Below are 13,850 nucleotides of genomic sequence, written 5' to 3'. Positions count from 1 at the left end.
ACCCCTCAGCCCTAGGCAACCACCAATCTACTTTCTGGTCTCTACACATTTGCTATTCTGGACATTTCGCATACATAGAACCATACGATGTGCGAATAAAGGTTTTCATCTATCATGGGTTTATACCCATTAATAGGATTTCTGGGTCATACAACAACTCTGTGTTTAACCTTTAGAGAAACTGTCACTGTTTTCCAAAGTGACTCCACTATTTTTCAATTCCCACCAGCAGTGTACAAGTTCCAACTTTTCCATACTCTTATCAACACTTACTGTCTTTTTGATTATAGACATCCTGATGGGTACGAAATGGTATCTCACTGTGGTTTTGATTTGCATTTCCCTGATGACAAATGATGTTCAGCATCTTGTCATGTGCTCATTCCCCATTTGGATAACTTCTTTGGAGAAATGTCTATTAGGATCCTATGTCCATTTTAAAACTGGGTATTTGTCTTTTTAATTGAGTTATAAAAGTTCTTTCTATATTGTGAATACACATCCCTTATCACATTTGTGATTTACAAATATATTCTCCCATTCTCTGGGTTGTCTTTTTACTTTCTTGATGGAGTCCTTTACAGGACATTACAAGCCATTTTGAAACAAGCAGGATAGAGTTTACCTTATAAAACATTTGGCTTTCCTTCATGGTGCAGTCTAGCCCCCCCCCCCCGCCCCCCGGCAAAAAAAAGCAGAAACTGCCAATATAAATATTTGAAGAAATCCTACCCTAATTTCACTTCTGGTAAGAATTAGGAAGTTCACAAGTGATATTAAAGTGTACCCTCTACTGTGGCCAGTGAATGGAAAATGGGCTCTGAGGAAATTTGTAAAGACACACGGACCAGAATTGCGATGAGGAAGCTAGGGAAATCTTGGAACACCTTTGTTCTAAGATTTTTAAAAATATGATGCTATAAAAGGACATATTTTCTATTTAACCTTGTAATGCATAATAGTTGTTTTCCTAATGTGCCGGTTTATCTAAGGTTATTCCAATGACTGACACAGCCTTCAGAAGGGCAAAAATGCCCATTTTACAAGCGCTTGCCAGTACCTTGCTGTCGCCCCTACTTCTATCTTCCCATGTTCCTTCCAGCTCTCACTGAGGCCCTGCTGACTAAGACACACAGGATTTGTGAGTTTTGGCTTGGATAATGTCTCCTCTAAACAAAACTCTGATGAGTAAAGAGCCCAGCATTTACCCAGCTAATGAGCGCCTTCCCCATAGGTGACCTGGGTGCGCGCAGCCCACCTTCTCATTGTCTCCAGTAATTTGCACACCTGAAATGTGCCCCAGCCACTTCTCCCTATGTCCTTCCTACCCTGCCTCAGCCCCACTGAGGAGAAAATTGTAAAATGCTTTTTACAATTAAGTCTTTTCTGTTCAGTTGAACGATTGTTTTGTTCTGACCCCTGCCTTGCCTCTTTCTAAATGCACGTCCTGGAAACCACTTTGCCCCACCACAGAGGTGTCATTTAGATGAGAACATTGGTAGGATAGAGGCACTGTAGCTGAAGAGTCAGAGTAAATCTAGGCATTTTCCTTTATTTTATTTTAGGCTGGTTATTCATACCAACCTTGGTCAAACAAGTTAGTTCTTTGACTCACTTAACCTTATAAAAATATTTTAGCTACCTTTCGAGTGGCACCTTCATTACTTTTCTCATTGTACCCAAGGTCCTAAAGCAAATAGTGACAAAAGAGAAACAACCAAGTTGTACAATATTATATGTCTGTAGTGGAAAAAGTTTTATATAGTAATTCAACACGAATTTATTGCCTGTTATGTGTCAGGCATGGTTTCAGTGCTTGGGATATCATAGTGAATAACACAGCCAAGTCCCTGCCATCATGGGGGGGAGAGAGAGAGAGATGCATATATGCACACACATGTATATATGTGTGTATATACATATGTGTGTACACACACACACACAGATGGCTACAGACAAATATACCTGTGCATATGAGACAGGATAGTAAGAAGCTAGGAAAATTCCTTGGCAAGTGGAATAGGGAAAGAGACAGATAGCTGAACACAATGGTCCAGCAATTTACAGTAAGGTGCAGATTGTCACCAGGGTGGAAGGCCCCCAGTGCCTGGCAAGTGCTCAGGGTAACCTCTTCACCCCTGGCCTTTCCTCCCTGGAGATAACATCTAGGCCTCAGTTGTATTTCAGCTCCAGGGCCAGAAAAGCAGCAAAACCAGGTAGGTGACACCAGGACAAACTGCAATGACTAAAGACTCCCTGCCTGCCCTGTCACTGAAGACCATGACCCTGAAAGGGCACACCTGGAAAACATGGCAGCTTTCCAAGTACCACATGTTTTGGGTGATACTCTCCCTTCCCAGACCCTGCAATCATGATGTAATTTCCAGGCTACTTACCACCTTGATGATTCTCTTCTAGAAGATTCCCTATTTGTCTCTATTTCTGTTTTGTGTGTGCAAAAGACTATTTAAAATTAAACATTTTTATTTTGAGATAATTGTAGGATCATATGCAGTTGTAAGAAATATAGAGAGATCTAGTACTTTTCATGAGTTTGCCCCAATAGTAGCATCTTGCTAAACTATAGTAGTATCACTCCCAGGACATTGGTGTTGATACAATCACAAAACAGAAGAATTCTATCACCACAAGGATCCCTTCTGTTGTCCTTTGAGTGCCGTACCCATTTCCCTCCTTACCCATCGTACCTAACCTCTGGCAACCACTAATCTGTTTGCCATTCCTACAACTTTGTCATTTCAAAAATATTACGTAAATGGAATCATACAGTATGTAACCTTTTAGGATTGTCTTTTTTCTCCCAGCATCATTCCCTTGGGATTCATCCAAGTTGTTTCATGTATCAGTAGTTTGCTCCAGTTGTTGCTGAGCACTATTCCATGGTATGGATGTTCCATAGTTTCTTTAAACAGTCACCCTTAAAAGGACACCTCAGTTGTTTTCAGTTTGGGGCTATGGATAAAGCTTCTATAAACATTCTTGTACAAGTTTTTGTGTGCACATAAGTTTCCATTTCTCTGGGGAAAATGACCAGGAGTGTAAATTCTGGGTCATGCAGTAGTTGCATGTTTAATTTTTAAAAAATTTTCAATTACAGTTTATATTCAACATTTTTAAAGAATTTATTTATTTATTTATTTATTTATTTATTTATTTATTTATTGAGAGAGGGGAAAGGAAGGAGAAAGAGAGGGAGAGAAACGTCAACATGTAGTTGCCTCCCGTGCACCCACTACTGGGGACCTGGCCCACAACCCAGGCATGTGCTCTGACTGGAAATCAAACTGGCACCCCTTTGGTTCACAAGTTGGCACTCAGTCCACTAAGCCACACCAGCCAGGGTTACATTCAACATTATTTTATCTTAATTTAAGGTGTACAGCATTGTGGTTGAGCATTTATATAATTTACGAAGTGATCCCCCTCAATAAGTCTAGTACGCACCTGGCACCATACACAGATATAACAATATTACTGACTATATTCCTTGCGCTGTACTTGACATTCTCATGACTATTTTGTGACTACCAATTTGTACTTTTTAATCCCTTCACCTTTTTCACCCAGCCTTCCAATCCCCTCCCGTCTGGCAACTATCAGTTTGTTCTCTGCATCTATGACTCATTTTCTGTTTTGTTTGCTCATTTATTTTGTCCTTTACAGTCCACATATAAGTGAAATCATGTGATATTTATCTTTCTCTGTCTGACTTATTCTTTTTGTCTGACTCCAACTTTTTCTTTCTCAAGATTGCTGTGGCTATTTCTGGTCTTTTGTGGTTTCATATATATTTTAGGATCATTTGTTCTAGTTGTGTGAAAAAAATGCCATTGGTATTTTGATAAGGATTACATTAAGTCTATAGAATGCTTTGGGTAGTAGACACATTTTAATGATGTTAATTCTTCCTATCCATTGCATGTTTAATTTGTTTAAAAAAAAAACCTGACAAGTTGGTTTCCAGAGTGGCTATACCATTTCATTTCTCTACCAGCAATGTATGACTGATCCAATTTCTCTACACCCTTATCAGTGTTTCGTATTGTCACTTTTTTTATTTTAGCTATTCTGAAAAGTGTGTAGTAATATCACATTGTGGTTTTCATTTAAATTTTCCCAATGGATAATGATATTGAACATCCTTTCATGTGTTTATTTGCCATCTATATATCTTCTTACATGAATGTCTGTTCATATCTTGTGCCCTTTTTCTCATTAGAATGTTTGGGTTTGTATTGTTGAGTTTTGAGTATTTTCTCTGTATTCTAGATACCAGTCTTTTGTCAGACATGTGGTTTGCAAATATTTTTTCCCAGTCTGTAGCTTGTCTTTTCATCTTCTCAACAGAGTCTTTCACAGACAAAAAAAGTTATTAATCTTGATGAAGCCCAATGTATTAACTTTCCATTTATGGAATGTGCTTTTGATTCTAAGTTAAAAAACTCTTTGCCTAGCTCTAGGGCCCAAAGATTTTTCTCCTATTTTTTCCCCAAAAGTTTTATGGTTTCACATTTTACATTTGAAATCTACTTAGAGTTCATTTTCATGTAAGGTGTGAGGTTTAGGTAAAGGATCATTTCTTGCCTCTGGATGTTCAGTTGATCCAGTACCATTTGATGAAAAGGCTATCTTTCCTTCATTGAATTGCTTTTGCTCCTTTGTCAAAAATCAGTTGGGCATATTTGTATGGGTCTATTTCTGTGTTCCATGTTATGTTCTATTGACCTATGTATTTACCCCCTTACCAATACCACACTGTCTTGATTGCTGAAGTTATACAGCTAGGAGTGTCCAACCTGCAGGCCGCGGACCACATGTGGCTCAGGATGGCTATGAATGTGGCCCAACACAAAGTCATAAATTTACTTAACACATTAGATTTTCTGTGTGTTATTACATGTTGCAATGCATTTAATGTGTGGCCCAAGACAACTCTTCTTCTTCCAGTGTGGCCCAGAGACACCAAAAGATTGGACACCCCTGTGAGCAGCCCTTAATATTGGGTAGAATGAGTCCTCCTTTATTTTTCTCTTCCAAAATTGTTTCAGGTATAATAGACACTGTGTTTTTACAGATAAATTTCAGAATAAGCTTATCTATGTCTACAAAAAACCTTGCTGGAATTTTAATAACAATTACATAAACCTATAGATCAATTTGGAAATAATTAATATCTTCATTATATTGAATCATCCAATCTATGAACACAGTATTCCTCTTCATTTATTTAGACACTCTTTGATTTCTTTCACTAGATTTTTCTACTTTTCAGCATCTAGATCTTGTACATACTTGAATTTACATACAAGTACTTAGTTTTTTAGAGTGGGTATAAATGGTATGGTGCTTTAAATTTCAGGTTCCACATGCTCATTATTAGTATTTAAAAATGCAATTTTGTGCATTGCATTTGTGTCATTACATGATTTTGGTGAGCTCACTTACTAGTTCAGGAGTTTTGTTTTGTTTTTGAAAATTTCCATGTAGGTAATCAGATAATCTACAAATAGGGACAGTTTTATTTCTTTTTTTCCAATCTGTATGCCTTTTATGTCTTTTTGTCACCTTATTGCCATGGCTGGAACTTACAGTTCTATGTTGAATAAGAGCAGTGAGAATGGGCATCCTTGCCTTGTTCCTATCTTAAAAGGAAAGCATTTAATCTTTCACCGTAAGTATGATGTTAGTTGTGGGTTTTTTGTAGATGCTGTTTATCAAGTTAAGGAAGTTTCCCTGTATTTTTAGTTCACTGAGAGTTTTTATTGTGAATGGATATTTTTAAAATACCTTTTCTGCATCAATAGATATGATCATATGATTTTTCTTCTTTAGCCTATTGATTTGGTAGATTACAATGATTGATTCTCAAATGTTGAAATTACATATTTGGAATAAATTCTACTTAGTTGTGGTATAAATTTCTTTCATACTTTGCTGGATTTTATTTGTTAATATCTTACAGAGGATATTTGCATCTAGGTTCATCAGATATACTGACCTGTTGTTTTTATTTATTTATTTTTTGGTACTGCTTTTGCCTTGTTTTGGTATCAGAGCAATGGTAGCCTCATATAATACTTTGGGAAATACTCTGTCCTCCCCTATTTCCTGGAAGAGATTGTGTGAAATTGGTGTTACTTCTTTAAATGTTTGGTAGAATTCTCTAGTAAAACCATTTGGACCTGGATCTTTCTTTCTTAGGGCCTTTTAATTACAAGTTCTGTTTTTTCTAATGGTTATAGGACTGGGGCTTTGTAATTACAAGTTATTTTTTTTCCCTAATGGTTATAGGGCTGTGAAAGTGGTCTGCTTTATTTTGGTTGAGTTTTTTTATTGATTGATTTTTTAGAGAACAAGAGGAAAGGAGATGGAGACGGAAAGAAACACTGATTTGTTGTTCCATTTATTTATGCATTCATCCAGCCAGGGCCTATTTTGGTAGTTTGTGGGTTTTGAGGAATTAGTCCACTTACATATTTGGACATATTTAAGACATTGAATTTGTGATACTGAAGTTGTTCATAGTATTACTTTATTATCCTTTTAATGGATGCAGGATCTGCAGTGATAGCCCATTTTATTCTTGACTTGGTGATTTGTCCCTTCTCTCTTTCTATCTTTGTCATTCCTGCCATTTATTCACGTTAATTAAATATTCAAGTCTGATGATGAGCCCATCAAAGATATTCATTTCTGTTACTATATTTTTTATTTTCAGCCATTTGATCCTTTCTTATAGTTTCCATCTCTGTTGAAATTACCTATCTGATCTTGAATGTTGTCTATTTTCCATTAGAGGCTTTAACATAGTAATCATAATTATTTTAAATTTCCTCTCTGATACTTCCAATAGCTGTGCCATATCTAAGTCTTGCTTTTGTCTCTTCAAACTGCTTTTCTTGTCTTTTGGCATGCGTGTCTTGTAATTTTTATGCTAAGTAAGATAAGCCAGGAGATGAAAGACAAGTACCATATGATCTCACCTATAAGTGGAACCTAATCAACAAAACAAACAAATGAGCAAAATAGAACCAGAGACATAGAAATAAAGAACAAACTGACAGTGACCAGAGGGGAGGGGGGAGGGGGATAACAAGGAAAGAAGGGGAAGGGTCAAGGAACATGTATAAAGGATACATGGAGAAGGACAATGGAGTAGGGGGCAGGAGAGATTAATGGGGGAAAATGGAGACAACTAATTGAACAACAATAAAGAAAGTTTAAAAAAAAAAAAGAAAGCCAAGCATTTTTTATAAGGCTAAAGATACTGTGAAATAAGCCTTTAGTATAGGAATTTATGTTAATCTAGCCAGTAACTGGGCTGTGTTGACGTTCATTTTTCCTATGGACATCCGAAACTTAGAATTCCTCTAGTGATCTCTTTCTCCTTTCTCCTCTTAGTTTTGGGGCTTCCCTTTGTGCTGTTCCTCAGACAAAGTGTGTCTCTGAAACTCTCCCTGCTGTAATCCACTGTTGCTATTCCTGAAGTTTTGGTAGTATGCAAATGGGGCTTTGAAGGGGTGGCCTCTAGTATTCTAAGCCTCATTTTCAGAGGTGCAGCCTTCACCAGTGCTTCTGCCCCTCCTCCAGGGATAGCACTCCCTCCGCAAATATCTTCCCTCAGATGAAGTGAGTGGATCCAATAGTGTGCTCAGTGAACAGCCATAAGGCCCTTCTCTCTAAAGTTTAAATCTTTATTATTTTAGGTGAGATAGGGATATGAGATGCGGTTAGGTGGAATTTCCTTCCGTCAGCTGCAATGTAGTTCACCAGTGCCCTCAGGCCATGTCCTCCCCACTGTAGAATAAGCGTTTTGTTCCTTAAGGGAGATTGGTCTGAGCGGAATTCTCAGTGGTTCCTGAATCACCATCCAGCCTGCACCATGAGTTTTCTCTGGATTTTCCCTGATCCTCCCTGTGAGAGCCAGGTGGGGTTCTTGGAGGAAAAACCTGCAAAATGATTGGAACCCCACTCCTGAAGAGCTTCATAATCTCAAGCAAGTCCACACTCAAGTCTCCAGCAATTCGTTAAGTATTCCAGTTTGATTTTCCTATCCACTTCTATCGTGCCTGGTGGCTTCTGTCCCTGGTAAGCAAATTCTTAGGTCCCATGTCTCACAGAGAATGTCTCTCTCCAGATTTTGAAATAGCTGTTTGCTCTGCAAATTCAGTTATCTTTTTAGTTTCCAGTCTGTCCAGATTTTTTTTCTGGTGGTAAGCATTGGAAGGACAATCTCACAGCTCTCTACATCTCTGAGCTGAAATGGGAAGCCCTATTCACCCATGTTTAGGTGAACTGACTTACAAAAATGTCAATTTCATATGGTTCAACCTAATAGACTATGACATAGTTTCTGGATAGTATGCCTTGCATTGCTGCAGCCAGAATCCAACTAGAGATTTCTTGAAAAGAATGCTATGGGTTATTTTATACACAACTTATTGAGAGGGAGATGATCCCCTTATAACAGTAGTCCTAAAACTTAAGTATGCATCAGAATCACCAGGAAGAATTGTTAAAACATGGCTTGCTGGGTCCCTTCTCCAGAGTTTCTGATTCACTAAGTCTGGGGCAGGTTGAAGAATTTTCAGTACTACCACGTTCCTGGTTGGTGATGCTACTACTGCTCCTTCAGGGATCATACTCTAGGAACCATATGGCTTGTCCTGGAGGCCCAGGGCTGATCTACATGACTTACTTATTCATCACTTTCAGGGTATATGGTCAGCCCTGAGGAGCAGCAATTAGGTTCTCAGCTGACTTCAGAGAAGTGTCAAGAGTAGTGTCAGGAATATGCTCTCCCTTGAATTCCTTTTTTCCAGAGTGAATCTAATTAAAAAATAATGCTTTGTCTTTTTCTGTTTGCATTAATTTTTATTTATATTTTATTGATTGTGCTACTACAGGTGTCCTAATTGTTCCCCCTTTGCCCCCTTCTTCCTCAGGCAATCCCCACTTCCATTGTTCATGTCCATGGGTCATGTGTATAAATTCTTTGGTTACTCCATTTCCTATACTATACTTTACATCCCCATGGCTCTGTAACTTCCTATTTGTGCTTCTTAATCCCCTCACCTGTTCACCCATTCCCCCATACCCCCTCCCATCTGGCAACCACCAAAATGGTCTACATATCCATGATTCTGTCTCTGTTCTTCTTGTTTTTTAGATTTAATTGTTGATAGATATGTATATTTTGCCATTTTATTGTTCATGCTTTTGATCTTTTTTCCTTAAATAAGTCCTTTTAATGTTTCATATAATAATGATTTGGTAATGATGAACTCCTTTTGTTTTTTCTTGTCTGGGAAGCTCTTTATCTGCCCTTCGATTCTAAATGATATCTCTGCTGGGTAGAGCAATCTTGGTTGTAGGTCCCTGCTTTTCATGACTTGGAGTATTTTTTGTCAATTGATTCTAGCTTGCAAAGTTTCTTTTGAGAAATCAGCTGATAGTCTTATGGGAACTCCCCTGCAGGTAACTAACTTCTTTTGTCTTGCTGCTTTTAAGATTCTCTCTTTATCTTTAAACTTTGGACTTTTAATTATGATGTGTCTTAGAGTGGGCCTCTTTGCATCCTTCTTGTTTGGGACTCTCCGTGCTTCCTGGACTTGCATATCTATTTCCTGCACCAAATTAGAGAAGTTTTCTTTCACTATTTTTTTCAGCTAGATTTCCAATTTCTTTGCTCTTTCTCTTCTCCTTCTGGCACCCGTATGAGGTGAATGTTAGAATGTTTGAAGTTGTCCCAGAAGCTGTTTATACTATTCTCATTTTTTTTGGATTCTTTTTCCTTCTTGTTCTGATTGGTTGTTTTTTGCTTCCCTTTGTTACAAATCATTAGTTTGATTCTCGGCTTCATCCACTCTACTATTGTTTCCCTGTAAATTTTTCTTTTAGTTGGTGTATCCTTCGTTTCTGAGTGGATCTTTTTTATGCTGTTGATGTCCTTTCTAAGTTCTTTGAGCATCCTTATGACTAGTGTTTTGAACTCCACATCTGATAGATTGCTTATCTCCATTTTGTTTAGCTCTTTTTCTGGAGTTTGATGTGTTCTTTCATTTGGGCCATGTTTCTTTGTCTCCTCATTTTGGCAGCCTCCTGTGTTTGTTTCTGTGTATTAGGTGGAGCTGCTTTGACTGTGTCTTGGTAGTGTGGTCTCATGTAGTAAATGTATTATAGGGTCCAGTGGCATGACCTCTATCACCAAGCTGGGTATTCAAGGTGTGCCCTTTGTGTGGGCTGAGTACACCCTCCTCTTGTAGTTGAGCCTTGGTTGCTGTTGGCAGATCAATGGGAGGGATTTACCCAAGCCAGTCAGCTGCAAGGATTGGCTGTGACACTGACCACTACTCTCCTCTCTGTGGAGGATCTGCTGTGCAGGGACAAATTGGTGGTACTCCTTTGTGGTCTGTAGCTGTCCAATGGGTGTGTTGGCCCTGGAGTTCCCAGGCATTGCAAGCCAAGGTCAGCCCCCACCTGTGTTTTGCCCAGGGCCATCCTGCCTGAGCTATAAAGCAACCTGAGATGGCTGCTACTTGTGCTGGGCTTGGAAAGTCCCAGGTGAAGCCAAGCTGTGAATCTAGGAAGTTGTGAAGCAAGAGCTAAGACTGGCCATTTGTATGGGAAAGCAGCTTGGGTGGGCCCATAAGGTGGGTGGGGCCTAGTGTCTGGGGATCTCCAAGGCAGGTCAAACAGTGTTAGCAAGGTTGATGGAGTCTCTGATATGGCACCAGCTTGCTGGCTCAGTCTGGATGGATGTGGTTTCTTCAATTCTGTAGTTGTCAGACTTCCATTCAAACTGACTTCTGATGGTTCTAAGTGATTGTTGTTCTATATTTTAGTTGTAATTTTGATGTCATTGTGCAGAGAGACAAGTCATGTCTGCCTATGCTGTCATCTTGACTGGAAGTCCCAGTGCTTTATGTCTTAAAACAGAGTTAGCCATAGTTTTCTAATAGTGGATGACAACCTTAGAGATAACAGTATACAGACCATGTGAACTTATTTTAAGATCCATGGTGATATAAGCACTCTCTTTAGGGTCTGGGTATTGGGTGGGACTCAAGTACAAGTCAAGTGTCCCTGTCAGCTGTCTTTATAACTGTTTTCTTATGTCTTGAATCCTCTATAATGTTACAGTTTTGTGCACAGAGTTTTAACAAAGGTGAAAATGGGCTGCTGAAATTTAAGAATTCCAATTGGTATCAATTATAATTACTTATTCATCTATTCACTCAACAAATATGTATCAAGTGCTTACTATGCACCTGGCAATGTTTTAGATGCTGGGGATACAGCAGTGAAGAAGATAGTCACTAACTTCCTGGTGCTTTCATTCTAGGGAGGGGAGACAGAAAACAGACATGTACATGTGAGTGTGTGTGTGTGTGTGTATGAATGAATGAAGCAGGGTATCGGTGCAGGGTATCTGTGGGAGGACTGAGGCTAAAGTTGGCTCTTTTATCTAGTGGGTTACAGACAGCCTCTCTGATGAGGTGACACTTGAGCAGTGACTAACCAGAAGTAAGAGATTCAGATCTGACCCCCGCCAAGGTTTAGGCAAATACAGTCTTAGGGACAGATAGGCAGCTAGTCACTTTTGCATACTAATGTTAATTCAACTATGTTTATAATCAAGCAACAATTATTCTTGCTAAGAGTCTCAGTTAATTCACACGCACACTGTACTGGTAGGAATTATTTTAAGGATAAATCAGAAGTGAGCTATAATTGAACAACAATAAAATAATTTTTAAAAAAGAAATGAGACTGCCCTGGCTGGCGTAGCTCAGTGGATTGAGCGCGGGCTGCGAACCAAAGCATCGCAAGTTTGATTCCCAGTCAGGGCACATGCGTGGGTTGTAGGCCACGGCCCTCAGCAACCGCACATTGATGTTTCTCTCTCTCTCTCTCTCTTTCTCCCTCCCTTCCCTCTCTAAAACATAAATAAAATCTTTTAAAAATTTTCAGTTAGATATTAAAAAAAAAGAAATGAGACCATAGATTTATGCCCAAAGATGTTTATCACAGGTTTATAACATAAAAAATTGGAGTTAACCAAAATGTCCTTCTTTTTCTGACCTCCTCCTCTCAAGGCTCCACGGGGCACCTGTCCTCTGCAGTTCCAAAGCCCATGGACTTCTCTCTGTGCTCATGTTCTTGTACTATGGAAGACTTGCCGGCTTACCTGTGTACTTCTCCCCACTTGAGCTCCTTGAGGACAGGGGCATGTTGCATTCAGCACATGGTATCCAGCACATCATAAGAAACATGTTTAAGAAAATATTGGTTAAATGCTCTCTGGCATATCTGTAGACAGAATATTATTCAGCCATTACAAATCATGTTTTGAAAAAAATTAGTGAAGAAATGATAGTACTAAGTATAAAAAGCAGGCTATAAAACTATATATACATCACCTAATAAATTTAAAAAACTATATACACACAATAACCTCCATTATGAGACTCCAAAATAATTAATGGCTGTACCTGAATGAGATTAGGATTTCTGCCTTTCCCTTTGTAGTTTTTATTTCCTACTTTGGATATAATGTTAGCTTCATAATTAGAAAAAAAAAGAGTTTAAGTACTCAAGGTGATTGGGTTCCACATTACAAGCCACAGCCATCACTCTGGCCCTCCAAACCTTAGAAGGCTCATTGGTAGGACTCCTGTCAATAGGCCCACCCTTAGCACATGGTATCCTCTACTATTACCTTGAAAGTTCGCATCCTCAGCCTCACCTTTCATCTTTGTCGTCACCCCTCCCAGAATCTCAGTACTACAGTCCTATAAAAGAGTTTTGGTTCTATCTCCCAAAGTTCTCTCTGAGTCTTCTCCCTCTCTCAACCCATGTATTTCTCCTCATTCCAGTTTCACTTCCTCCAAGGAGACTGTCCTGATTGAGGACATACAAGCACATTTCTTAGGCACCTCTTGGGACCAAGGCAGGGGGATGGGTGAGTGTTTCATACAAGTGTCCAGTCCCTGTTCATCTACCTCCCTTCAGCATTCAGCAGTGGAGCTTCACCCCCAACCAAATGATTGGTTCTCTCAGACTGAAATTCAGACTTAGAAATAATCATGAAGCTTGAAGAAAATCCACTTCCATTTCTCCTATGATATTTGTTTTTATTTTGGGGGGACAACCCTAGAAATGTTATTGGTTTTTTTTAAATTTTATTTATTTTTAGAGAGGGGAAGGGAGGGAGAAAGAGAGAGAGAGAAACATCAATGTATAGTTGCCTCTCATAAGATCTCCACTGGGGACCTGGCCTGCAACCCAGGCATGTGCCCCAGACCCCTTGGTTTGCAGGCCAGTGCTCGATCCACTGAGCCACACCAGCCAGAGCTGTTATTGATTTCTTCATGGTTTTTCTGTTTGGCTTCAGGATAGCCTTCTTAGCTTGGTTAGTTTAAAAATTGGGTTGTAAACCCCTTAAAACATTTTTAATTAATAGAAACTATAATGAAGTTTTGCATTTTTAGGGCACTTTCCCATCAAGAGCTCAAAGCTTGCCAACAAATCTGTTTCCTGGAGATCTAGTAACATTCTATAGGGGTGAGAGGGAAGGTAGGTATTCCTGACTTAAATATATTGCTAGATCCACATAATATAAGCAAACTTGTTGCCATTTAAAGAGAACTGGCCAAACTGGTTTGTCAGGAATTCAAGTCTTCTTTTATTCAGTTTTTTAATCGTTCTATTTTTTCCTCAAAAATTCTAGCTACAACCTACTAGGCTGAAATATTTGAACACCTGTTGCTCCAACAAAAAAGGAATAGCCCAGTTTACTGTGAATTCTGAATTCACAAATGTGATGA

At 38.9% G+C, this 13,850-nt stretch overlaps 1 protein-coding gene across 1 annotated transcript in view; it reads right to left on the bottom strand.

The window, feature by feature from the left end:
• The window catches only part of MAP3K15 (mitogen-activated protein kinase kinase kinase 15), a 92,228-nt gene extending 79,974 nt beyond the window's left edge, over positions 1-12,254 (bottom strand). Inside the window, exon 1 of the mRNA XM_045855863.1 lies at positions 12,212-12,254. Within this exon, the coding sequence (XP_045711819.1) occupies positions 12,212-12,254 (43 nt within the window). The remainder of the gene's footprint in view (positions 1-12,211) is intronic.
• Positions 12,255-13,850: the final 1,596 nt, after the last annotated feature.

This window comes from Phyllostomus hastatus, unplaced genomic scaffold, assembly GCF_019186645.2.
Source record: "Phyllostomus hastatus isolate PE091 unplaced genomic scaffold, TTU_PhHast_1.1 phas_scaffold_12, whole genome shotgun sequence".
In the NCBI taxonomy this organism is placed as follows: Eukaryota; Metazoa; Chordata; class Mammalia; order Chiroptera; family Phyllostomidae; genus Phyllostomus; species Phyllostomus hastatus.
Note: the sequence above shows the minus strand (reverse complement) of the source record. Positions and strands in the feature narration are given on the sequence as shown.